Source organism: Chelmon rostratus, chromosome 19, assembly GCF_017976325.1.
Source record: "Chelmon rostratus isolate fCheRos1 chromosome 19, fCheRos1.pri, whole genome shotgun sequence".
Classification (NCBI taxonomy): Eukaryota; Metazoa; Chordata; class Actinopteri; order Chaetodontiformes; family Chaetodontidae; genus Chelmon; species Chelmon rostratus.
In genome coordinates, this window is record NC_055676.1 from 6360916 (window position 1) to 6387314 (window position 26399).

Below are 26399 nucleotides of genomic sequence, written 5' to 3' on the forward strand. Positions count from 1 at the left end.
TTATTGTACATGTGCTGTATTTGTAACGGTTCCCTGCATTGCTCTGCATGCATTTTTAACCCTTTTGCAGGTGATTTAATTCACAGTTGAAAGGATAACCAGATTGACACCCACCACTTTAATCTTGCTTGAGCACCCATGTGCTCTGTGCAGATTATTCTCCATCATCAGCTATAGCGGTCAAAGGTCCAAAACATCAATTCGTTAACCCAAAGCTGGCTAGCCTGATGTTGATTACTGCTCTGCACTGGCCCCTTATTATGAGAAAATCAGAAAAAAAAAACCCACCTGCCCTGATTAAAAAGAGTGGGAGAAAAAAAATCTGCTTAACCGTTTAATTTGTGCGCAGCTCTTCTGTCTAGAAAAATATGAGACTGCAGAATTTCAATTATCATTGGTCAAGTACTACTTCAGCGTTCGTTCTCCACTCTGAAAATAGCCTGAAAGGCTGGAACCTTTTTTTGGACACAGAGGGGCTCGGGTTATGTCAGAGGCTGCGTTGTCGCATTGCATTGGCAGCAGCAGTGAACAATCCAATAGATCACGACAGAGCTGAAGGACTTGACTGCGGTGATTAAAATTTTCCGCTCGCCTTGATTGTGATGCACGTTGGAACGCATCCCATTTAAATGTCCATGTTACAAAGAGCATATCCTCCCACTTGGTGAGAGCACCCAGTAAATCACGTTCCCTGATGAATGTTTTAATGCTGAGGGTGGCGACCCCATTCATTGACACACAGACTGCCTGTTAATGGTTATAATCAGTGGCAAAATGGCAGCGGGGATCGTATCTCAAAAGCAGCATATCAGATATGATGAATGAATTAAATATCAGACACATTGTAGATGAAAGTCTCTTGATGGTTTCCACCTACTGAATCCACTTTACATGTTAGATGAAGGACAGACAGGCCGAGGATGAACCACTGGGACAGTTGTAACAATTATTTTCACTATTGATTCATATCTTTTTTCCAACTACCAGTCTCAAAAACAGTTGTGCAACAGTCACAAAGCACTGGACATGCTTGTTGTTAATGATTTTCAGTTTCCCTTTTAATTCTGCAGCACAAAGAAGACTCCGAACTGCCCTTTTAAGACTCTTAGAGTGTAACAGTCTTTTACTGCGTGAGTCATTACGAGGGGAACCAGAGGCAACATGGAGTTCAATACACTGTATACCTTTAAGTGTAACTGTTTTCTTCTTTTGGATGTACAATAAATTGAGTAAGCCTCTCAGATGGTGCGTGATCCACTGGCAACTACTGCACAAAATATATGATACACTTAAGGATCTTACTTTAAAGAAGTCCCCTTTTAAAGGAAATGTATTCCTGCAATGTACTGCAGTATTGCCAAACATCTGATGTATCCTGGGCTGATTACCAACCAGGCAAAGAGGGAAGCTGCCCAGGGACACAGACCCCTAATGGCCCCAGGTTCAAGACAGACAATCCTTGAACAAAGGATTGAGATCAATGCCGGCAACTGCCGGCAAAATTACAATGTATCTTGAGTGTTTGTTCAGAGGTTCAGGGTTTGTTATGTTAGGAGCGCTAGGAAGCTAACGTAGCCTTGCGCTGCTCGTCTCCAACAGATATGAGGAGCAAGATAGAGAGTTAGCAAGCTCACCTCTTTCCAACTCCACAACCGAATGATTTTTTTTTTTCATTTTCAGACTTCCTACAATCTTCAGCCCCAATCGCATCGATCACATCACTTGAGGCAATTCATCAGAGTTTGTGCAGCTACGTTTTTAGCCCAAAAAAAATTTTTTTTAGAACTTTTCTTTGTTTGACATACGCAGCAGTACTCCTCGAGTGTCGGAAATATGGAACACAGTAGTACAAAACTAGCCAATCAATCAAACCTCAGGAAGCCCTGTACAAAAATCTAGATTTAATACCCGGTGCTGTGTCGACATGGCATGAACATGTGTTCAGTTACATTATTACAAACTAACTGATACAGCAAACTGGGAGGAGGGAGCATTTCTGGGCAAAATCTAAAAAACTGCTTTGTGGAATGCTCCAACACAGACAACTCAAGTGTATTTTGAGCTGCGAACACATTCATGCATGCTGCATGGGTTACAGTCCATCACGCTGACACTTCACAGAAATTAAATGCTGTTTTGGAGGCTAAAAGTGGAGTTAAACACCCTGACCCGCTGTAGAAATGCAACCAGCGCTGCACTGGCTCCACTCGGTCGGATGATGTAATACTGGAATTTTTAGGGAAAGCTGACCTAAGGGGGCAAACAATGTTAACACCCCCAGAAGGGTTTGACTCTCTGTGTCATTCTCCACAGCGTGGGCAAGCCAACTGGTAATGATATATGATATGTATTATATACTGTTACTGAGCTGGTCCTTCACATAACCTTCCCCCCAGACACCCAAAAAGAGAACATAGTCAAATCCTGAGCATGACGCCAATTTGATCATTAAAATTATTTAAAATGATGTGAATGTCATTATTTTCAATTAATATTTGTGTTATTGCATTTTTTTGAAGGCGTAACAGATGTCATGATTTCGAACAGACTCAAGGCTCAGGTGGGTTTTTGCGCTCTCCCTCATTTCGTCTCTTTATGATCATCATTATCTGTGATCTTTTCAGCATTCGGAGAGACGGTCGATGGATACAGAGAGGGGGTCCTGGTCCATAAGTAGCCTCGCTGGCTTCATGGCACAATCAATCCCAATGCATCCATTGTCAGTTTCGTCAATGCGGAGCTTTTTATTACCTTGCTAATTCAATCGATAAAAGGGACCATTATATTTTACTGTCAGCCCCGGCCTGTAAATATATGACATTTGTTGCATGGAGCGTGTTGCCTCGTAGGGCAGAAATTGCTTGAGACTGTATTGGACAGCTGTAACACTCTATTCACTTCATCTCTCCTTCACTTTCTCTCTTCACAAATGTCCAGGGATGTCGTTCTGTTTGTGTTGGAACACCATACAAGATTAAAAAAAAAGAAAAGGAAAAAAAAAGTGGACCACAGGTTGGGACTTATTCTTGCAGCATGCGTTTATATCCTGGTAGCTTGGATATGGTGAGGCTGAGAATACTAAAGTGAAGCTGTGGGAGAACAGAAGTCATCAATCATGAGAGGTGTACATTTTCCTGCAGTGGAAGACAACCCGCATTCAGACTGATGCAGCGAGGCCGCAGAGTGGGATGCTGGAGGTTGACAGAGACAGGTAATTAACTAAAAATAATATGTGCTTGACACAGCAGAGAAGGGGGCTTTAGAAGGAACGGGAGACACAACGGAACGAAGCCTCTGAGAATTTCCTAGCTGGGGAGATGAAGGTTACTTTGTACGCCGGCATGAGTGCATGCGGCACATGCAGTCAGCCTGCTCCGACACCTACACGCTACAGAAGGATCAAACTTGAAAGGCATGGGAAATTTCATTAGATTTTCAACGTCAATATATTTCACTCACCCACTCCCCTTCATGTGAGCTCTTTATATGTACTGCATAAAAGACTGGCAGCACATCACAGCGGTATTGGAAATGTGATGTCTGATTGCTTTTGCTGCTGCGTTACGATTCTTGTTGGAGTGGTGTAACTTGTGGAAATGTCAGGAGTGGCACCCTCACTTGGCGCCCTTTGATTTGAATCATGCATGATACATGATTTGTTCATATGCGGCATGAAACTCAAGCTGCTAAATCGTGCATGCTAATTAGAATTTTTTTTAACCACTAAAAATGGTTAAGATACAGGGCAAAAAGCTGAGAGCAGACACACAGTTTAACTATCACTAACAAAATCGCAATATCCTCATTTAAAGAGGTGAAACTATTCAATGGCTGGACAGTGTTTCTCTTGTTGATTTCAACATGGACGTGATAATCGTGCCTTGCAAACATGATTCTGCTTGGTTGGTTGTATGTTCTGATCAACACTCCAAATATAGTCCAAATATATTCGATCTCCATTGTTGCTAATTCTTCTTAGAAATTTTTGTCTCTATTTAATTCATCAACTATTTGCTTCAGCACTACAGTAAACGTGAAAGGACAATAACAGTATTTCTACTGCGTCCAGTCCTGAAAAGCATCATTTATCTGCTCTCGCATAGATTCTGTTCATAGTGTCACTTACACACAAATACGTTTGTACTCTTGTGTTTTCATCTCAGCTGTCATTTTCAATCCAAGCCTCATAATTAACCAAACAGGTTCGATGCAGTTTTGATCAAAAGTGCTTTTTATTTCTGAGGACACGAACACACAAACACACACCATCCTCGGTGCATAGCAGTTTTGATCTGACCACTGAGGAAAACATGCCAATCTGCTGGGCCTAGCCTCGGACTTATTATCTTACTTCAGAAAAGCTTTGAGCCATCACCGATCAGAGGATGGACAGCTGTCCGTGGACAAAGGCCTGTGTGTCTTTGCGGACGGACGCCTGCCAATCTAGCTGTCGAGTCTGGATGACTGCCCGATTTCTCCGGCTTTCTAACTGCTTCTCCTGTCCGCCCGTCGGCTGCTCCGTCCTGTTGAACGTGCTGCTCTGCCAGCTCCTCTTGCCTACCTGTCCAACTCAACCCCCGAGCGCCAGTCTATCTTTCCTGCCTGTTGAATCTGCTGAACAGGGTGGCTTAAATGTTGTCAATAAAAAAAGCACAAACATTATTCTAACAGTGTGCCGCCACGTTTTTTTTTTTTTTTTTTTTTTTTTTTATATAGGGACACTACAGGACAGCTACATTGCTCAGTATCTATCTATTACCTTAATCTGACCACCATTACTACCATAACAAATAACAATCAAGTCAATGTTCACATGCAAACAGATGCAAGAAATCCAACAGGAGATTCAGGACGATGTCAATCACGCAGAGCATGCACACGCCCACGCAGTGCTGGGAAGAGGAGTAATAGGTTAGGTGAGAACACCTGAGGGGGTGCACCAAGGACACAAACCCCTACAATGGGTCTAGACATGACTTCTGGGTTAGGAGGGGGAAAAAAAGCACAAAGCAAGAAGGCACTGTTGCAAGAGAAATAAGAACAATTGTGTGCTTTGTTTTTTTTTTTTGTGGTTAGGAACATATTGGGAAAAAAAGAGAAAGAAAGAAAAACAGGCCAGATAACAGAATGACTTTGGGAGATATGTGGTCTCTTTATACTCTGTCCACCCACAGAGAACTGCAAAGACAAGGCCTCTATCCTCGCTTTTTGGAGAGTTCCTCTTAATTACAGTAGTTACTTAATTAGGACCAGCAATAGAATGAGATACCAACTCTTCCTTGCAGTAATGAATTGAGAGTTTAGTTCCTTGAAAGATGCAGTCTTTAATTCAAAGTAAGTTTCTTGACACTAGGCCCCATGAAACCTATTAAATAGAAATATAAAATTGACTTTGGAAAGCTAAAATATTTTCATCTGACAGCCGCGTTATGAAAGGACGACAGGCTAATTATGCTAGACTCATTGTCAATTCATTAAATCGCCCATCATTCTGTGGTAAGAGTGAGCAAGTCTGCACAACTTCAGCAGAAGTGCTTCATTCAACAGTGAGTCTTCCTAAGATTGAAAAAAAGGGATTTAAAATGCCTATCATAGGGACGCCTTTTACTATTTCATTTTATAGCACTTTAACCGTGAGCAGATGTACTGCTGCAGGTACTTAGCGGTGTATTCACATGCAGATCCATGAATGACTCATCCTCCTCTATCCTCAGACTTACTGACTTGCACGTATTTGAATTTAGTGACTAATGGGCAAGGTGAAATTAAGGCTGTCCAACCTTACTGAAAGCGATCATATAGTTAATGAGAAAAAATGAGTGCTTCATTGAGCTGGATTCACACGGATGTCCTGGAACCTTTGTCTAATCCCACACAACTGCAACACATTCAATATTACAAAGAAGGCACCTGCAACTGTATAATTAACCAGGCGAAAAGTTAAATTGTTTTATGAAAAGCCAGAAATTACATGAGCAGTGTCCAAAAATCACAAAAGACATGTTGCTATAGTTACACACTTTACAAATTCTTCTGCTTATCTTTTTTTTTTTTTCTCTCTCTCTGAATGAGTGATTAAGTCTCATTTTCACTACAGGTCCATTGTGTAGGATTTTGGGCGATTTATTGGCAGAAATGGAAAAGCAAAAAATGAAAATTATGTTTTCATTAGTGTACAATCACCTGAAAGTCATTCTGTTTTTGTTACCTTCAAATGAGCCCTTTTATATCTACATATGTGAGGGTCCTCGTCCACCGAGCCTGTCATGTTTCTACAGGAGCCCAGAATGGACAAACCAAACACTGGCTCTAGAGGGCGACTTTCATGTTTTTTTTTGTTTGTTTGTTTTTTTTGCATTTTAAGCAGCCACCATAGGGAAGGATGAGGTGAGGGGATTCAGCTGCTTGCAATCTGCAACCTCACCACTAGATGCCACTAAATCCTTCACAGTAGACCCTTAAGTAAAAGTTAAGATTTTGTTTTTGTATTGTAATTAAACGACCTCCCTTACTCCTTCTTGTTTTCAGACACAGTTGTGGAACATCCACAAAAGGGAAGATTCATGCAGGAAAAATTCTGACTCTACAGGTGGGTTGGTTCACTTTTTTTTAAATAAGGCTTTCAGGAAGAACTAGCTCGATAGGATGGAGATGTTTGCTGTGTGCTTGGTGCACCTCTGCTACACAGTTTCTCTAACAGGGAGATTTTTATATTATATGCTGCAATAAATGTAGTGGAAGGATAGATACTAGTCGAGGAACATTTTTGATTGTGGCTGCTGCACCTAAATGCAGTGTCAAAAATGGGAAGGCTGAAGACAGATCACTCTGGAGCAAGCAAATTGTGGCTCTGTGATATTACCCTTTCAGCATTTGTTCTTTGTCAGTAGTCTGGGCTTCTTGTGTTATATCCGATTTATATAAAAAACAGGCCATTCTTTCCATTTTTTTTTTTTTTTTTTGTCCATTCAAACAATCAAACAATCTGCCATTCTTGTTTTATGTGGGGGGTCTGAAAAGAACAAGCTGTGTAAAGCACCAGTACTTGTATCAGTCAGTCGTGATGCAAGTAAAAAGGGCAAGAGCCTGGTGTGAAACAAATCACATCAAAAACTGCTTTGAAAGTGAACAAACCAGGAGGGGAAAAATAACAATAATTGCTGAGCAAGTAGGTGCAAAATAAGTACATCAGATGTAAATTGTAAAGGTTTTAAGATGGGTATGAGTAAAAAGGATAACAGAGGCAGTGCATCAGGAAGCTTAGCATTAATGATGCTCTTGGGTTGCATTGTGAAGGCTGGGAGGAAAAGAAAAGAGTCTTGCCTCTTTTCCAGGTAATGTAATTGCTGTATTGGTGATCTAACACCCTCATTAAGCATGGATCAAACGGCGGTGCAGAAAGCAGCAGCATGGAACCAGAGTGTGAAACAGACAGGATTAGCGGATGAGAGAGATGTTCTCTTATGCGTGGTGCATGTTTTGAAGTCTCCCACATGGCTAATTGTCGACTGAAGACACTAGCATCGAGAAGTTCAGCCTCCCCACTGAATTACAGATAGCTTACTTGCCCTTGGCTAGCCTCCCAGTGTTTGTGTTGATTTTTTTCTGAGCAATTAACAATCTGACATCCTGACCTTGGACTGTAGAGAGAGGGAGAGAGAAACAGGGAGACAGGGAAAGTGCCTCATACCTAAAGAGATAGCAAACCCACTACTGTACAATGTTGCAGGACGATGCTTTTAACTTTAACCTTTGACATCTTCCAAAAATGTGTGCACCTTTTTGTTGCAGAGTCTGATATGAAAAAATGCTTTCTCAAATAGGGACTTTAACAAAACAGCAGTTTGGAAGCAGAGGTGCAGACCTCAATTTGAGACTGTCCCAGCCAGAAAAAAAGACAATGTATGGACTCGTATGAAAGCAGTCCTTCTCAATCATGATGCATGGCCCACCAGAGGGGTGTGGCGGTGTCTGTATCTGCAGAGACTCTTCCCTCTGTCTGTATTTCCTTATTTTTTGGGGTTTGGGACCTTTCTGAGCATCAACCTCTTGGCAGTGGGTGTGTAGCCCTTGGCCAATAACAACATGCCGGGTGTGAGGGCGGGATTCTATACGAAAACATCAGTCAGTCAAACAGTCAGTGTGGCATCATAATCTGTTTTTTTTAACAATAAAGGCATTCATTTCCTTGTGACTCAACATTTTTTCAAGCAGAAAGTTGCTCCTCAGACCCAAGTCAGACCCCTCCTGTTAGGGTGGGGGCTGTTCTGCAGGGGTTCTGACCTGCATCGGGCCTTCAACCTCCTACAGGTCTGAGAGCCACTTAAGAAAAAAGAAAGAAAGGGAGAACGTAAAACACAAATAAATTCAAAATAGACACTCAGATGGACAGAAGGACGGGAGAGTAAATTAAATCATTAATAAATTAATAAAACTCGGGCCTGACCCAGCTGTCCTGACATGTGCTGATTCTTTCCCGACGCCTCTTCGTCCTCGGGGCCCCGACCAGAGATTTTTCCTCAATCTTCTGTCTCTGTCTTGTTGTACATCCATCCTTACACACACACACATACATCTACTCTCATGCTGGTACAAAAATAAAATCTAAATGTATCTATTCAGATTTACTCAGTTTCCTCCTTGTTATTCTCTTTTTTTTTCTTGCTATTTTTGCTGTTTTCCTAGTCCTACTCTGTATAAGATATTTTGCTGAATTTCTTTCCAGGATGGAATATAAAAGCAGAGTTAAATCAGTCATCAGCAGAAGAAAAATTGGTAGTGGGGGAACCAATAGATTTAATACAGTGAAGTTTAAGCATTATGGCTACAACTAACAATTATCTTCATTGTGGATCAGCTGTCAGGAAGCCTCCTTCCTCCTCCCTTTAACTGTGTTTCCCCTACACCTCTGTGTCCTGTCAGTCTCTCCCTGTGTTTGTCTTTGTGCGTGCGTGCGTGTGTGTGTGTGTGTGTCTGGACTGGGCGGTTCCTTGCAATCTCGGCTCACCTACACCTGCTCCCACAGCTGCAGCCAATCCACACTCGTCAACCACAGGGTAAAAACCAAGATCTCCGGACTGTTGTTCTCTTTAACCTGGATCATGTCTTTGCTACTTCTGCCCAGCGCCAATCTATGACTTAAAGAAAACGCTGACTCACTTCACCTACCTGCCTGCTCCTCACCTGGATCCCTGTGAACATTATCTAAACTTCTGGTGACAATAAATCCCTTCTGCTCTTCCAATACTCCTGTCTGTGTTGTGCATTCGGAGTTCAATTACATCAATTTGTAACATTAAATGTTTTTTTTATGAATTATTTATATTATAAATGTACAAAAAGATGAAACTGCAATCATAATTTCCCAGAGCCAATGATGTTCTCATTTTTTTTTTTGGATGACCAACACTTCAGAATCGCTTCAATCAATTGATATTCTTGATTTAATTGATTCATCAGAAAATTTGTTTTAGCGCAATGAATACAATGTCTTTTTTTTTTTTTCATTTTGAGAGACATTCCTGTAAGAGTGCACTCAAGTGAATGCAAGGCCTCAGGTCAGCAATTGAAGAACTTGTACTGATTCCCACGTTAAAGGCAGCAGGCAGGTGGGAAGAATCTGGTTAATTTATCCAATGCTGCTCCGTCAGACCTATTCAGAAACTTGGTTAAAGGGCAGCACATTTAGAAAAAGTAGAAGCCGTATAAATTGTCTCGCATTTAGCATCAGATGAGTTGGGGATTCTTAAAAAATAGGAACAACATTAATTAATTAAAAGACAGCTGGTATGCGGTGTGACATTATAGTAAGTGGATGACTGCAGTTTGGAAAAGGTCAGCAGCACTATCAGAAGAAGGGACGAGGAGGTAGAGTCAAGAGGGCTGCCGGCAGAAATGAGTTTCAGGACTTTTCAGGACAAGCTGGGTAAAGATGAGAAGGTAGTGAGTGCATCAGAGGTAGCACTGCTGGGTAGTTGGCAGAGCAGGCCTGGCATATCATTAAAATGCTTATCAAAGAGCGAGGTTTGAGCCACTTTGTGTCGGCTGCAAAAAGCGATGTCCGCTTAGCTCGCTCGCCTGCTGACCGCCATGGGGCAGGATACAACAAATGAGCAGATCATGGTGGAGGGAGGCAGAGGTCAAGGGATGATGATAGGATTGCTGGACAGATGGAAATTGTATGAAGTGAAAGGAGATGAGAGGAGAGAAGGAATTATGAAAAATAAATGTTCTTGTGTGGTGTGCCACACCAAAATAAGTTAGAAAGAAAAACAACAAAGGATGCCAAGTGTTGTTCTGATACACAAAGTGGCACCGACACTACAACTAGAAAGAAAAAGATCAAAGGAGGATAGAAATAAAATGACAGAAATAATCCTTTTTGTAGGAAGGTTGAAGTGACATAGGGAGAAGAGGACTGCACCATCTTCAGGCAATTCACAAAAAAAAAAGGCTGCCAAACTCACATTCGTGTCAGGTGGATCTGGGGACTGATAAAAGACAATCATGTGAAGAGGTCCGGGGTGAGTTATGGTGATGGCACAGCATCTGAATGATAGGAATTGTAGGGGCGACGCAGGAAGAATAAGCAATTCCCGCTCCACAGGGATGAGCAGACCTGAGCCCAGAGCCCGAGGCAAGGCAGCGAGGCCGCGAGGTGGGGAGAGTGCAGCAGGTGCTGCCGCGTTCTGCCGAGTGATTTATGTCCACGCGAGAGCAACAAAATGTAGAAACAAGATCGGAGCACATTCTGAGATGAACTCAGGACTTTGTGGACTGCTGACTGATCGTTCCTGTCTCCCCTTTACAATGTTTTAAGATGAGACAGAAGGACAGATAAGGCTGGAGAGAATGCATTTTCAAGGATATCTGAAGAAACAAAATGGAGGAGAGCTGGGACAGGACAAAGGAAGCTCGTGGAAACAGAACTGCAGATGTGACAGGAATAAGTAGAGAGCTGGGACTTCACTCAGTTTTCCTCCATGTGTTTGCACGGGTCCACATTCATGAAATACGGCTTCATAATATGGCTGGAGCTAGCTGTAAGAAACCTGAGGCCAAAGTGTAGAACTGTTGACACTGACAGTCCCGACGGGTGGAGCGAGTTAATTAGCAGTTTGCAGAAAGCAGGGGAACGAGGGGACAGAGAATGCCTTAAAGTTTTGTTAAAAAAGCAGCCTAATCTGCCGTTGTGCTTTGCACCAACGTGCACATCAACACCTGACCAAGAAAAACGCAGACATCACCAGACAAGCATGTTTCCAGGGAACAGAACAGAAGCAAAACAAGCTGCAAAGTGTTCATGAAACTAAAGGGCTCACCAGAGGGGGCAAAAAGAAATTAAACTGTCATTTGCACTTGAACATAAGGACTGCTCCTTACCAGCTTAACCTGTGACTAACATTAATTATATGTCATGATGATGATGACAGATGTCAGTTATTTCCTGCTTGTGACTCAACCTACGAGAGTTTCTACTAACACTGATGACACTAACACTTAAACCTGCACTGGTCATATTTTCACTAACATGCATAAGTTGTGTTCACAGGCATTATCGGTAGCAGTAGGTTGTATGCATCGTAAGTAATGAAACATGTAGTTCTGCATTGATTGTTCTGATTGATGTGTCTTTAAGATGATACATCTCCTGGAAAAAAGCAGACTTACTGGCTCAAATTTTACACCTGTTGGTACACTCTGCTGAGTGAGATACTTGAGAAGATAATTGTCAACTAAATGCTGAATTATTTAATCACTAATTACATTAGCACAGCATGGTTATGGACTGTACTATCACTGCATTGTTACATGTGACTGACTAATGGTCAACACATATGGATAACAGGAAATGAGTTGAGTATGTGCTCTTGATTTCTACAGCAGTTTTTTTTTGTCATTGACCACAACAACAACTGTAATTGGCAACCTCCAGCGTCACGGTTTTTCAACTTTAACTCCTGTCCTGATAAAAAGTCATTTCTCTGTTTTTCAATGGCAGCTGTTCCGACAGAAAGTATCCTGCGGCGTCCCACAAGGGAGTTGTCTGGGTCCTTTTTGATTTCTGTTTTCAGGCACCTGACACCTGGAGTACTGCCCAGCCATCTGGTCAAATGATGCTGATAAACATCTAAAAAAAAGTATATACCGGTTTTGTAATGGGTATAGGACACTACAAGTGAGTTCGGATTAGCTGGCAGTACCTCATACAAATGACATGATGAAAACTGTTCTGCATTGGCCTAGCGAACACTCTGTGGAAGCTTATGGGGTTCCAGTAAAGAATAAAGAATTTATCACATTCCTTTACTTACTTCATCTATTCCTGTTTGGCTCTAAATTATTCAAGACAGCTCTGCTTTTCTTCTGGCTCTTATTTCTTTGTTGACAATTTTCTTCATAGAAGTGCTAGTTGATGAATCACAAATATTTCCAGTACCTTTTTTGTCCCCAGAGTTGTCACAGTCTGCTGGCACTGTAATGTTGATTTGGCCCTTGGCCCTCTCTGTATGGGTTAATTCCTGCTTTATTTGGCTCACAGGATGAAAGAGTCAGCTAAATTGCCAAGTTCAGTCAAGTCAAGATAAAGGGCTAATGATAGGTGCAATGATTCCAATAGTAAATGACAGGCCCGCGTCGAGCTTACACTTATGGAGAGGCTGTGAGGTGTTTTTTGTGGGGTCCTTTAAAATTGAAGTGTAACATAGATAAGGTCTCTCATGGGACTGGACTGTGCAGTATGATTTTGATTCAACTGGCATGGGGCATCAGGAATGGAATTCAGTGTTGGGAATGACAATCAGCTTTTTTAGCCCTTGTTATATGACATACTGGAAGGAAACCAATATATATATTTTTTTCCTTTTTTTTTTGTTTGCCTTCACCTAGTGTGACAGCATCCTCTCCTCTCTGCAGCCGTTAATTCTTCTTGATCCACAGTGCAATGGCCATCCATTGTTGGCCTAATATTATATTACTGTTGGCATGAACAATTCTATAACAAACACTGGTAATATATACGGTTATGATTTAAAGGTCTCACATTTAAAAAGTCAATGTGTACTGCAGGTCACATGAGTGTGAGCTAATTTTAAGACCCCTGAGACAATTTTAGAATTTTGGGCCATATGCAGATTAAGTAACTAATGACAACATATCTGACATAAACACAGTGATCCAGGGCCCTTACTGAAGGCATAACCACTATATTCAAAATACTTTGCTCGTGTCAGAGCACAATTTATACTTAGATTGAATCAAAATAAACAGAGCATGATGATTTTATTATCACATTTTCTAAAATTACAACTACCCCCCTTGTAAAAGACTAACTAAATAAATATTTAGCCTTTTGTCATTTTAATTAAGAATATAATTTCTTGGCATCACAACCTCTTTTAAAATAGAATAATCTTTATTGCAAATATCATTATGTCTTTTTCATGTTAGTCTGATTCCTGTGGGCAGCTGTCTCCTGCTATGTACTTAGAAAATTAACTACCTAATTAATTAACTAATCACTTACATTATGGTGGGCAGCCACAAGAACACCTAAAGAAGTCCAAAACACCCTTTCAACAATGAATACTTCTGTGAGGCTCCTCTTAAATTTTTGTACGGACTGCATTGAAAAGATTCATTGCGTCTGTATAATATTGTCGAGGCACAATTGTGATGTTATTGTACTGGATTATGCACTGCGATCAGGTCTATCTTCTGCACACACATGCTGGCTAGAGATCATACTGTGTCTAGATGTGAAAATAAGATGACATTGCACGTATTTTGTTGGCTTGAAGACAGCATGGCGTGTTGGGTTGAAGCCATGAAAGAGGTCAAAAAAGAGGTCATGTGAAAACCGCATAATTCAAACTGAAGTTTGCTTGGCAATGTATAGAATGAAGGGAGGGCAGGGCAAACAACAACAACAGCAGCTGTAATTTGTGGTCCCTCTTTGCTCATAAACCAGTGTTAGCAAACTGCACATATTACATATTATCAAATAACCTGCCTCCAGGAAAGCCAGACAGTCAGTAACAGAAATGGAAAAGAATGTGGAGGATCGAGCCCTCCTCCTCCTCCTCCTCCTCCTCACTGTTTAAACCTCTGCATCTATAGTCATTCCTCCAGAGAGAGCCTGCTAGAATTTCATGCCATGGAAATGCTGAGAAATCTAAGATGTAGACCGAGAATGAGTGGGCTGGCAAATATATAGAGAGCTCAACCAAAATATGTCTAACACCTTTGGGTTACAGTTTCGGAGAGTGGGCTGCCTGATCATCCAGGTGGGCTCAGTCCATCCTTCACCCCCTGTTATACCAGGGCCAGTTAATCCGTGATGAGAAATACATTTCTACAGAAGCTTTGCTGAGCTGTAGCTGGTAAACTTGTAGAAACTCAGCAGCAGAATAAAAGGTTTAACCAAGAATGGTACAGTATGTCAGGTACACAAGAGTGTAGCAACTGAAAGCAAGGGGAGAAAAGTGGTATTCCCACATTGCTGTCGTCTGTGAATACTGTTTTGAAGAAATTCACTTGCCTGTGTACGCAACATTTCAAAGAATTCCCACTCCTTTTGGGACTATCAAACACTACTTCTTTCTGTGTGTGTGTGTGTGTGTGTGTGTGTGTGTGTGTGTGTGTGTGTGTTTTTCACCAAATGTGCACTTTTTTCAATCTCTGTGCGACTTTAAGCGTGGATGGCCAGCGAAAGTATGCATTCTGGTTAATGTGTGACAAATCAATTAAGCCAGTGAGTAAGCAAGTGAGTAACTTCAGCAAGGCAGTGTGCAAAGGAAGGAAAATCATCAGAAAGGAAGTGCTGATGTTGTATTTTCCAACAACTATCTTGAGTCATACCTATGTCAAGAAACGTGTGAAGTCATCAGCTCAGGGGAAGCTCTATTCATCGACATGAGTCTCTATTTGCATTCACACCCAGTGTCCAGAAGTGAATCTTGCCATCATTCTCCTATTTTTCCCATACAATACTGCTCATCAAAAACTGGATAGCAGTACAGCAAACACACAAAGCACAAAGCCTGTGATATGCAAGCAAAAAAACAAAAACAAAACAAAACAAACGAGTACCTAAACAATCACAAATGTGTTATCACAAACAGCATATCTTAAGCTGAAGATTATGCAGAATAGGGAACGTAATCAGTCTCATTTATCTGTATTTCTGTACAATTCTGCCGCAAAACAAACATTTGCATCTCAACAGAGATTAGGGTGTAAGCGAATATACAAACACCCATCTGAAAGCAAGATATATCTTATTATACACAAAGTGGTGCTTAAACCACCTCTGCTTCATTCAATAATAATCCATACACGGTATTTACCTAACCTGCTGTGTACGGCTAAGTAATCAAGTAGCAGATTTAGCATCTTTAAAGCAGAGTAAATAATTACCTCTGGTCGTCTCGCTGTGGACAGAGTTTTGTTTAGGAGGAGTGGCGGTGGTGTGGGTCATACCTCGCATTCTCGGGAGCCTGAGATCGTATAGGTGCAGGGTCCGGTCCCATTGACAAGCACATCCATGGCCTCAGAATTGGTGGGCTTGTAGTCCACATAGTACTCCTGCAGTGGAGAGCTCAGGGTGCGCTCCGTCTCTCTAGCTTTCTTGCGGCGTTTGCGGGCTGCTGCAGAGTGCTCCTGTAGCTGCTTGACACTGCTAGGATAGCGTTTCCAAGACACGTAGATTACCAACAGGATCATTGCAACAGACAGAAAAAGGGCAACGCTTCCAGCCACAATCTTGTGGAAGGACACAGGCTCCAAGTCTTGCTCTGGGGGAAGGGCCACAGGTGGGGTAACAGCTGATGACGTGGTGCCTCTGATAGGTCCCTCTCCTCTCTTTCCAGAACCAGTAGGTGAAGCCAGAATGGCTGGGTGACGTTCAGTCTGCACAGGGACGTTGGATGGTGTTGGAGGAATACTCACAGTGAGAGTTGTTGCTGGGTTTGATTGACAAACACCAAAAGCTTCAACAGCATCCATCACTTTCTCCCCCTGGGCTTTCTTGGGGGAGGCGCAGATCATGGTGGTCTCCTTTGCCCCTCTGAAATTTCTCAGCCAGGCCACCAGAGGACAGATGGCAGGGCCACAGTCCCAGACATTCCCAGCTAAACTAATCGTAGACAAGGAGATCCAGGCATCAACAACTTCCTGGGAGACGTTGGTCAGCTTGTTGGAGTCCAGATTGAGGGTCTGCAGGTTTGGTAGGCATTGGTAAACTACAGCGTCAACTTCCGTCAGATCATTCCCAGACAGATCCAGTTTCTGGATGGAGGCCCAGGTCCAGGTGAGGCCCTGGTTCATTGAGCGAATTCGATTCCATTGCAGGTAAAGTGCCCGCAGATTGTAGAGACGAGGAAAGTGAGAAAAATTAATCTTTGAGAACTGGTTATGCTCCAGATGCAGCTCGGTGAGCTTGACCAAGCCTGAAAATGCATTCCGAGTGATACTGCGCAGACGGTTGTAACCCAGATCCAGGAATTCAAGATTTCTACAATCTTGGAACAGGCGCACTGGGATTATTTTTAGAGAGTTTGAGCGTATGTGAAGGCTGAGAAGCTTCCGTAGGCCCTGGAACTGCCCAGGCTGCAAGGCTTGCAATTTGTTGTACGACAGGTCTAGATTACGCAAGTTAGGGACAGGGTGGAATGTGGTGTTGTGGAGCGATGTGATCTTGTTGGAACTCAGGATCAGCTCTTTGAGCCTGCGGACCCCCTGAAATGCCATTCCATCCACAGAGGCAATGTAATTGTGGTCCAAGTAGAGCCAGATGAGGTGGTTGAGGCCTACGAACTGGCCTGCACGAAGACTGGCGAGGCTGTTGTACCGTAAAGACAGGCCTTCGCAGCCTCCTGAGAGGTTCTTGGGGACATCGCGGAAGGCGCTTGACTCACAGTAGACAATTTTTCCATCACAGCGACAGCTCTTGGGGCATGGGCGCTCACTCAAAGATGGATTTGCTGCCAGCCACACCTGCATCAGGAGTTGGACCACTAGCCAGCGACGCCGCAGAGCAGAGCCTGTAGGGAGGGGAAGGGAAAGACAGAAACAAGAAAGGAAAAATAAGTTAACAGATGAGTTTATTACAATCTCCAAAAAAAAAATTTAGGTAACCAAATGCATGCTACACACCAAGTGACTCCTTTTACTCTTGTTCAGTATTAGAAATGATGGTGTCCCCCAACTTATGTGCCCTAATTCATCTATTTTTCTTGACATAAAATGACAGCATATATTGATACACACCCAAACCTGACCTACTGCACAGGAAGAGATCCAAGCGACCCAACAATCTTGGCAGTTTTTCTTACAATTTGTGAAGAGTTATCTTGAGGCAAACATCAAGCATCTAACCATGATTTGGATGGTTTTGTTTTTACTTATCAAGTAACAGTCCTGCTGCAAAAAGCAAACTCTTCTGTGGTTTTAGCTCATGTTCTTTGAATCTGAATGGGAAGGACACTAACACCTTTGCTAAAACATAAAAAAAATGAAAAGCAAAGTCTACAAACAACATAACATTACGGTGTGAAAGTCAAGAAAATTCGAAATAGCTGCTGCTATATCCTAAATGAAGGAAGCCTGTTCTACATCCTGCTTGATGCAGTGATGCCAGAACATAGAAACAAGGGCCAGTTATCATTCATTCAGGATTTTCTTCTAACCTCCAAAACGGACTGGCTTCTTTTCAGAGATCTTACCAACCAGTGCAGTCGATCAGTAGTCCTTGAGATTCATACTCCATATTCCTCCATACCATTTCTACATCTTCCTTCCTCCACCTTACATACCAGGTCTATTCTCATCCAGAGTTGTCAGATTCACCCACAAATATGATGCCCTTCCAGTTCCAGGTTTCCAGGTTGTATTTTTCTTCAGCAATCTTGTGATTCATCCTTCATTTCCAGTCTCCAAGGTCCACTTCCCCTGACACTTAAAATGTTCACCATCCCTTCAACACACCTATTTACACCTACGTATGTCCTGTCACATCACATCATACAACCTGGTGTTTTCCAACCAGCATTATCTGCAGCTGTATTTATTTCTACAACACTCCGCAGTGCAAGTTCTACATGGGTTGTAGCAAAGGAAGACCTGCCTAATAAAGATGAATGCATCCTCAGCTTCAAAACACGCAAACCAAAGTACATCTCATGAGTTTAGTCTTTACTATTGGATTCAAGTGTGCAGCTTTCTAGAAAACTCACCACCCGCCAAGGCTCCCGGACCATGTGAGCTATTTAATCTACTGATCAATCAGTTGAAGATGGCAGGATTCTGTAAAAGCATATCTTAGTTTTCACATACATTTACATGCAACACACTGTAAATGTATTTCCAGCTTAAGAAATAAGAATCCATAAGACACATGACAGTCTGGTAAGTTTGATGTAGAGAAATCAAAAAAGAATGTAATCTCGTACTGTATAAAGCCTACTTTTATGAAGAATCTTATGGAGGCCCGATGGGAGGGAAGAAAATGTTTTTGGGGTTCAGCATGACTTGTTTAGAACTCAAAGTAGGGTCATGATGTCTGGCTCAACATTAATTAGTAATTGAATTAATTTCGAATAGATGATTGTATTAAAATTTGATTAATCATAGTTATAAATGTTTTATGCTACTTATTATTGCTTGTTTTGATCAATTAACGGGTTTGTGTGGTCATTGAGAAGTATAATTTGCTGTATTATTATAATTGCAAAAACATTTTCTATTCAGATGTAAAGAAGAGTTCACATTGTGCGGACTCATTACCCAAATGACATGGTCTTAGCTGTTTGGATTGATGTCATTTGTGCTGTATGTTTAGAATGAATACACACTGACAACCCATGTTGAAGCAAAGCGACTTGCAATTTTACTCAATCATATCTTTATCTGCATTTGTATTCAGTCATTTTCACAAGCCACCATCGCACTAGTGGCAGTGACAGATAAGTCGTGAAAGGCAGTCTGTACAGAGCAAATTAACAGTCAAGAGCTGATGGTTGTGTATACAATCCCGGAGGCGTTTCAATTTAGACTCCAGCCATTTCATATTTAACCAAACCAAGGCAGTCCAGGTTCGGCATGAATCATCACATCTGTTTTCCACACAAAACAAACAAACAAACAAAAAAAAAAAAAAACACCATAAACCCTATAGAGTTACACAACTCATCTCTGCTAGAGAAAAGGGCTGCCTGCTGAATGCCAAATCTGGCATGTCCTGTCTGTGGAGAATGGCTACATATGTATGAAGTGCATTTCTTAAATTTTTAGGGAAGAACCTCTGTTTCAAAAAAAAAAAAAAAAAAAAGATTTGAAAAGTGAAGAAAAGTGGTCAGTAGCTTCCCGTGATATCACTCCTCGTTCGGAGGTGAGACAGAGTTGTTTCCATTAAAATCGTTCCCCTTTACAGAGCCACTAATGATCTGTCATTAAGATACATTGATTTCCCCTTGAGGAGGTGGTATGGGGGGATTCACTCCTTATGTGTGTTTCTCAAGGCAATATAATCAAGCATGGACTTATTACCATTATTATAGTGAGATAAAATTGATATGTCTGGATAGAAGTAGTCCATATTTGAATTAGCTTGCAATATGTATGATGTGTTGGCAGATCCCATGCTGAATTCACCGACTTATTAAAATGAATGTTATATGTATGTATGTATGTATGTATGTATGTGTTACACTGATGGTGAACTGCAGCTAAACATGAATTCTCTGGCCTTTAAGGATACTTGTGGTGCAGTTGAGGCAATAACCATGATTACAGTTTTCTAGCTTTTTCCATAATCTTTGCAGGATTTGTCAGAAATAATTCCCTGACATAGAGTGGCTGAGAGGCATCATACAGCATATGCTATCTAACATAGCCATTTCGCTCCTTGCCAAGCATCTGCTGATCCCATATGGGTATTGTATGCGTGTGTTTGTGTGTGCCTAAGAGTGTGGCTGAGACAGAGGCACACTTACTGTTTGTTTTCACAGGAATCTTTCATCATTCCTTACAGATGGAGGGAACCATGGAACTGTACAGATAATTTGTGCTGGCTATTGATTATACCAGCAGATACATCAATCATGTTTCTTCATCTTGGATCCCGCAATTGTGATGCTTTCACATAAATACGGCGGAGAGAAAGACGGTGATCACAAGATGCAGTATTTCTGAGAGCAGCCAATTTGTTTTTCTCAGGTTTCTGAACGTAACTTTAACTAATTTGCCAACAACAGTGTGCCTCAAAGGCTTACAATAAAGTAACAGACAGGTACAGCAGAAGAATACTGATATAGAACAATGCCCATGTGTAAAGTTCTACGTGCACTGAAATAAATTGCAGCAGACACTTTTGACTGGGGAACAAACTGTGTGGGCTGTTAAACATGAATGCATGTTTTCTACATTTTGTGTTTTACTCTTATCCCAGGAGGATGCAGAAACAGCCCCCCATTGTTTTTATTTCCCCTGTGCATAATAGGCTTGCTTTATTAGAAGTGACTTCGCCATCTCTTTCAGATTGAACCTGCCTCACAAGACACCTCTCTCCCCTTACTGACACCGTATGTGGTTTAATGAGCGCTCTGCGCGCTAATGCCTCTGTAAGCCATCTCCTTCACCACTACTCCTCTAATCTTATTCACAAAGGAGCACAACTCACCCTCTGAGGTGTCACTCAGGGCGGTTTGTGACTCTATTACCTCTTACCTTATGTACCTCTCACCATTACTGTTCTTATGCCATATCTACAAAGATGAACAATTTCATTTCTCATATCCAACTGAAAATATGCTAGTTATGCATGTCCTTGAACCCTGAAGCCATCAGGATGTTTTATAATGTGAAGTCTATTTTTATGCATGTGGTCAAAAAATCTCCTTAGCCCTTTCACTTCCCTTGTTGATTTCCATTTTCGCTCCCCGACCATTTTTTTTTTCCCTCTTGCTAGCATTCCGATCCAACTTTTAGGAACATTTTTCTTGCTTTCATTTTATTGTTTGGAATGATGATATATCGCTTTGTGCTTCTCATTTTTCTTTGTCACCCTCTGCAGTTATCTGTCTAAATCTAATATGGCTGGATAGGTCGAAGCTGAAGTTTGTCTAAAGGGATGTGCGTAATGCTTAGTTATGCAGCAGACAGCCCTGCTGTCCTCAGCACGAGAAGATAGCTATTTCTGCCTCTCAACCCTAACACATAGAGAGAGTAAGTGCACTTTACTGCTGACCTAAAATAAAACCAAATGTAGCTTAATAACTTGGCAAATGGACTCGCTAACTGGTGCACTTTGAGTGCACACAAGTGGCTCATTGCTATTTGCTGCCTGTCATTGACAAAATGCTACCAACCTCAGCCTTGACTGCACATAGAGACTGGACAGCAGCCGAATACATAGGGAAGGACGTCCCCAGACCAGCCCAAGCCATCCTATTAGTCTCCAATTATCTTTGAGATGATAGCAAGGCCTGCCAAGTTAGACCCATTTCAACAGTGGTTGGAAAACACTGTGTCCTGGTGTGCCCGTCTTGTATTTGTAGCATTGATTAAGAAGAACATAGAAAAGCACCACAGGGAGTGTTGCCCTACACACCTACACAGGTGCATGCATGCACACACACACACACACACGTATGTACATGTATGTATGTATGTATGAGCCTCTTGAATTTGCACCCAAAGTGCTTTAATTTATACCCACATGACTACTATCACCACAACCTCTGTGTTTGGTGAAATGTGGTAGCTAATTTAACTACCACATTTCTTTGCATAACTTTACAAAACATGACAGATTTACATGGGATGAAAATCACAGACAGCCTCCATGAGAGGTCCCCAGGCAATACTACTCCTGTGTGAACAAGGCTTTAAGTGACACATTGCTGAAGGAAATGTGGTTCAGGTAGCAAGGTTAAATACACATTGGGCTGTAACCTCAGAAGTCCTTGTAGACTGTGTGTGTTTCTTCAACAAATTCAGCCTCGATAGGCAGCAAAAGACCAGCGTCCTGGTCAAGCTGACCAAAAGGTTTGTCGGTGGGCAACGCAGCTCTGATGAAAGGTTGCAAAACACCAGTCCTTCTGAAAGTAGACAGAAGACACACTGTGTCTCCAGGGGGATATTTTTTTTTTTCACATTTGAGTTTTAGATCTTGAAAGTGTGACAGTTTTTGAAAAGTGAAGATATTCTGATCACTCCACACCTCTTCACAGAGCTGTTTGAGGGTTCAGATTTGGCTTTATTAGGGTTAGAATCGGGCTTAATACATTGCAGAGACCATATATCATCAATAACAATTCAGCTGTTCTGAGGGCCATCCTCTTAACCTACCAGAAGGAACTACGATAAGCTCACCTGTGGTATGTAACCTCCTACTTCTTCCATGCCACATTTTTATTTTATGTCTAGCTTTCTTTGACTGGGGCTACTGTCTAACATTGCTGAACATTGGATTGTTTTAGTGCATCCAAACAAGTGTTACTGGCACACCTTTCCACGGTGCACTCCACAGCCTGTAGCTCTATGCATCCAGCCCTTACAAATCTGAACTATAAATAAGCATACACTGTATATAATGGATGCTGGATCCCAGGTGCTTCACAAGCTATTGATTTGTTTTTTTTCTTTCAAAATAAGCAAATGTAAACAACAAATGCCAAGATATTGCACTCAAGGGGCCTGTTGATCCAGCCCCCTTCACCTACTTCACCTGACATTTCGACAATGCTGCCTGTTGGATGCTGTAAGGCCAGCAGAAGGTCATCTGTTGCCTATACTAAGCAACTGTGCACTAGCAGAAGAGCCAGTGAGACTGGCATCACCCTGATTTTCATTTAAACAAAGCAACATTGCATCTATGACAGGTGCCTGTAATTTTTTCACAGCAAAGACATGTTTTAGATGAAGGGAAGGTGTGTGAAATGTCATTGTGGGGTTTCTAAATTCATCTTAAAGCCCTGCAGCTGCATCCCTGGCTGTGGATTTTTATCATCTCTACCCTACTGTCCTCTTTCTGCAAAGCAGCTCTCTAATAATATGGTCCATGAAACGTAAGTGCTGTTGCACGCTGTTAATGAAGAGCATCTCAGTCAGCCACACTGGTGGATAACTGGGACTGCAGCGCCATGTAATCGTCAAATAATTGTGGGCGACAGCATGGAGCTTATATGGTTGACAAAAGTTGAGATTTTGGGCTGGCGCGTGCACCTGAACACAAATGTGTTTGTAGGCACGTGTGCCCACCTGCATGTGCGTGTGAGTCTCAGTCAAAGTCGCCGCGCCTCAAGTATGCAGGCTTTTCTGACACGCTCTGACATTAAATTAAGAAACAGGCCCATAAACCAGACTTTTTTTTTGACTATCCATGTATGGTTGCTTTGCAGCACACATAAATTGAGCTCCCACAGCCTGTACTGTATGGCTTTGTGTGCTGTTGTAGCTTATATTGATGTGGTGCAGTAACCCACTGTGGGTCGATATATCATGCGGCCTCACAATTAATGGCACAGCACCACTAGTGAACTTGGCCATCTGTATACCAGTTAAGAATGGCTGAGGAGATTAGGCTTCATTGGACGATAGTATCAAGCCAAGGAAATGCAAGCGATGGAGAACAAGCCCGAATTGTTTGAAATTTCTGGGGGAGGGAGTGAAATAGTGCAAAACAGAAAGCAGTTCAATTCCAAGAGGGGGGCAGAGTGAAAGGGGCCCAGGAAGGTGAAGGGGGTGGGTTAGGAGAGTGCAACTGAAACATAATGGGGCAAAATGGGAAATTCAGATTATATATAACTGAGAATGAGATGGAGAAACACATGCACACGCACAGAAATTTAATCATGCATTACTGAAGGAGAGGGGTGCTGAGAGAGAGACACACTACGGAGTATTGATAGATGGACGCACAGTTTTATGCTCGATTCCGAGAGTCCCTCTTGATAGCAGGTGCAGAACATGACGGCTTTCTTGAATAAGAATCAGTCTGCTAAGCAAAACCTGCACGACCGATGCCTTCAGCCCACGAGAGTTTTGAGGAGGCGTTTGCACTGATCTGAAACTGGACAATAGGCTTCGTGCGTACAGATTAAGGACAGTCAATGATTATGCAGGGCCACGCTTTATAAAGTTGACTGGCTTCCAACATTTACCGTGATTAGCATTTCAGTCCATGTCAATGAGGCAGGCAGTCTAACTAGTCAAGGAAAAAAAAAAAAAAAAAAAAGGTTAGTCCTCACTCAGACAGACAGGCTTGTTCGTTTTGGTCGTGATTTTGAACCAAATCTTTGAGTAACATGGAAGGAAAAAAAACTCTCCTTAGTCTCTACGAAGCCATACCGCCAGGAAATGGAGGAAAAACACATTGCTGCTCTGCGACTAACAGGCTACAGCACAGGCTTCAGCCACATTCCTCAAGCTTCCAGGAGCACTTAGCAAAACGCACAAAACCCCTCATTAGATGCCACAACCGCGCATTTGAAAAGACGACCATTTTTCTTTTTTGATGCGAGCATCTGATTTAAACCCGGTTCTGCTCGGAGGAGGCGAGAGGTTCTGTGGTGCGTTATGACAAAGGAGGACAACTGGAGAGCATTCTGCAACAGCCCACGCTATCAAAAAAAAAGATGGTAACAGAAACAGAACTTACCCATATCCGCTTATCTGTCAGCTCCAGCCTACAGGTTTTAATGGCTTCTAGTGCGCGACGTCCGAATCCGCATGACGCGCTCTCCACAGACAGGTACCGTCCTAATCCACTAGCCCGGTCTCTCCGCGCAGCCGCCGACTCCAAAGCGCACCTGCCCTTTACTCTCCCGGACCTGGATGTGCTATCCGGTTTAGTTCTGCGTCTATAACCGTACAGCTGAACCGGGGCGAATGTCATTTACTTCCAACTCCAGATTAAACTCGTTTTAAAAAAAAAAAAAAAAAAAAAAACGAAGAAAAAAAATCCGCTTTCAGAAGTCCCTATCCATGTTTTCGCTGGAAAAGAATCGTTCTCTCTTTTTTTTTTCAAGTTACAGCCAAAAAGAGCACTGCAGCAGGCGCAGACAGTAGCGGAGCCACATCCAAGTGATTCATGTCAGTCTCACATGCGCAAGGAGATTCCGAAAATCCTGCCGCAAAACTTCACAAATACGCGGGCACAATGCAAAAAAGAGAAAAGAAAAAAAAATAGCACGTAATTTTCCAAAGGAGTCAAGCAGCCCTTAGATCCCTTCTCCCGAGTAAACCCCGGCGCCTCTGTTCTCGGGGATGCTCAGTCTGATCCGCGCATGGCGCACAGAGGAAAGTAGCGCTCGGTTATCCACAAGTCTCCGTGAAACGCCGCCAGCGAGCCTCGCGAAGCGGTCAGATATCCAAACATCCACCGTTTCGCCCAAACGCTCCTTTCACTGTCGCCGCTGCTCGGCTCGAAAATGCAGCACGACGCTGCCGTTAATCACGTCTGCGTGTCAAGGCAACTTTGTCAGGCAGAAGCGGAATGCCCTCTTCTGGCGAGAGTGCGACCCGTGAGCTCGTCCGAGGGTGCGCCGCGAGTTAAATGTTCCGGTGGCGCGATTTTAAGGAAGGTCGCCACGGACGGACCCCGAATGTCGCCGCAGTGGAGCCAAACATCGCAAACCGAGCCCCACCATCGTTCGAACCGCTTCAGTATGGGCTCGATGGGAAGGAAATTATGTTTTCTTGAAGAAATGTTATCACAGTTCACTGTTGCGCATTTATGAATACAAGATACGCATTTGTAGATAATTAGGAAATCGTGTGTGTGTGTGCGTGTGTGCTGTAGTGTTTTAAGGAAATTATTATTATTTCTGAGGGATCTTTAAAGTTGCTTGAGGAATAGTAGCTGGTTGGGTCGAGGTTGAGTTAGGTTTGGAGCTACAAGTGCATTATGTTGTGAGAGTCATCACAAGTAGCCCATACACACACACACATACAGAAGCCGACGTGTGTGAGAATGAAGGCCATTGTGAGAGCAGCCATCACCACATACTGTGAGCCAATACAAAGGGCCACAGGACGCTGTCCATGGTGCTGAAAAGGTGCATTTGAGTGGCTGAATACAAGCGGCCTGATTCCGGGAACTGCCCAGGGACTGATTCCTGGCTTTTGGGTAAACAGGTTATGAGAAATGACTGAACCCAAAGTCATAAACAGAATTATACTCGACATTCCACAGCAGCCCGCATTGGAAATGCAACGGTGCTTAATCGACAGCGGCCTCCCTCTGCGTCACCCCGGCCGCCTTTTAAAGCTTAGGTGTATTTAAGGAGGAAATAGGCAGCTGAATTTTTAATGTGCATTGCCTCTGCGCTGGGTTACTAATATATGTTGCCCCTTTCTTTCACACTTGAACAAAGCCGGTATGGCGACTGAACGAGTTG

The 26399-nt window shown here is 42.5% G+C and overlaps 1 protein-coding gene across 1 annotated transcript in view; it reads right to left on the reverse strand.

Annotated features, from left to right (window-relative positions):
• The window catches only part of LOC121623392 (leucine-rich repeat transmembrane neuronal protein 4), a 92680-nt gene extending 74898 nt beyond the window's left edge, over nt 1-17782 (reverse strand). The window contains exons 1-2 of the mRNA XM_041960664.1: nt 17728-17782; nt 15481-17042 (exon numbers count right to left, since the gene is read on the reverse strand). Coding sequence (XP_041816598.1) covers nt 15481-17042; nt 17728-17782 — 1617 coding nt within the window. The remainder of the gene's footprint in view (nt 1-15480; nt 17043-17727) is intronic.
• Between the last annotated feature and the right edge of the window lie 8617 nt (nt 17783-26399).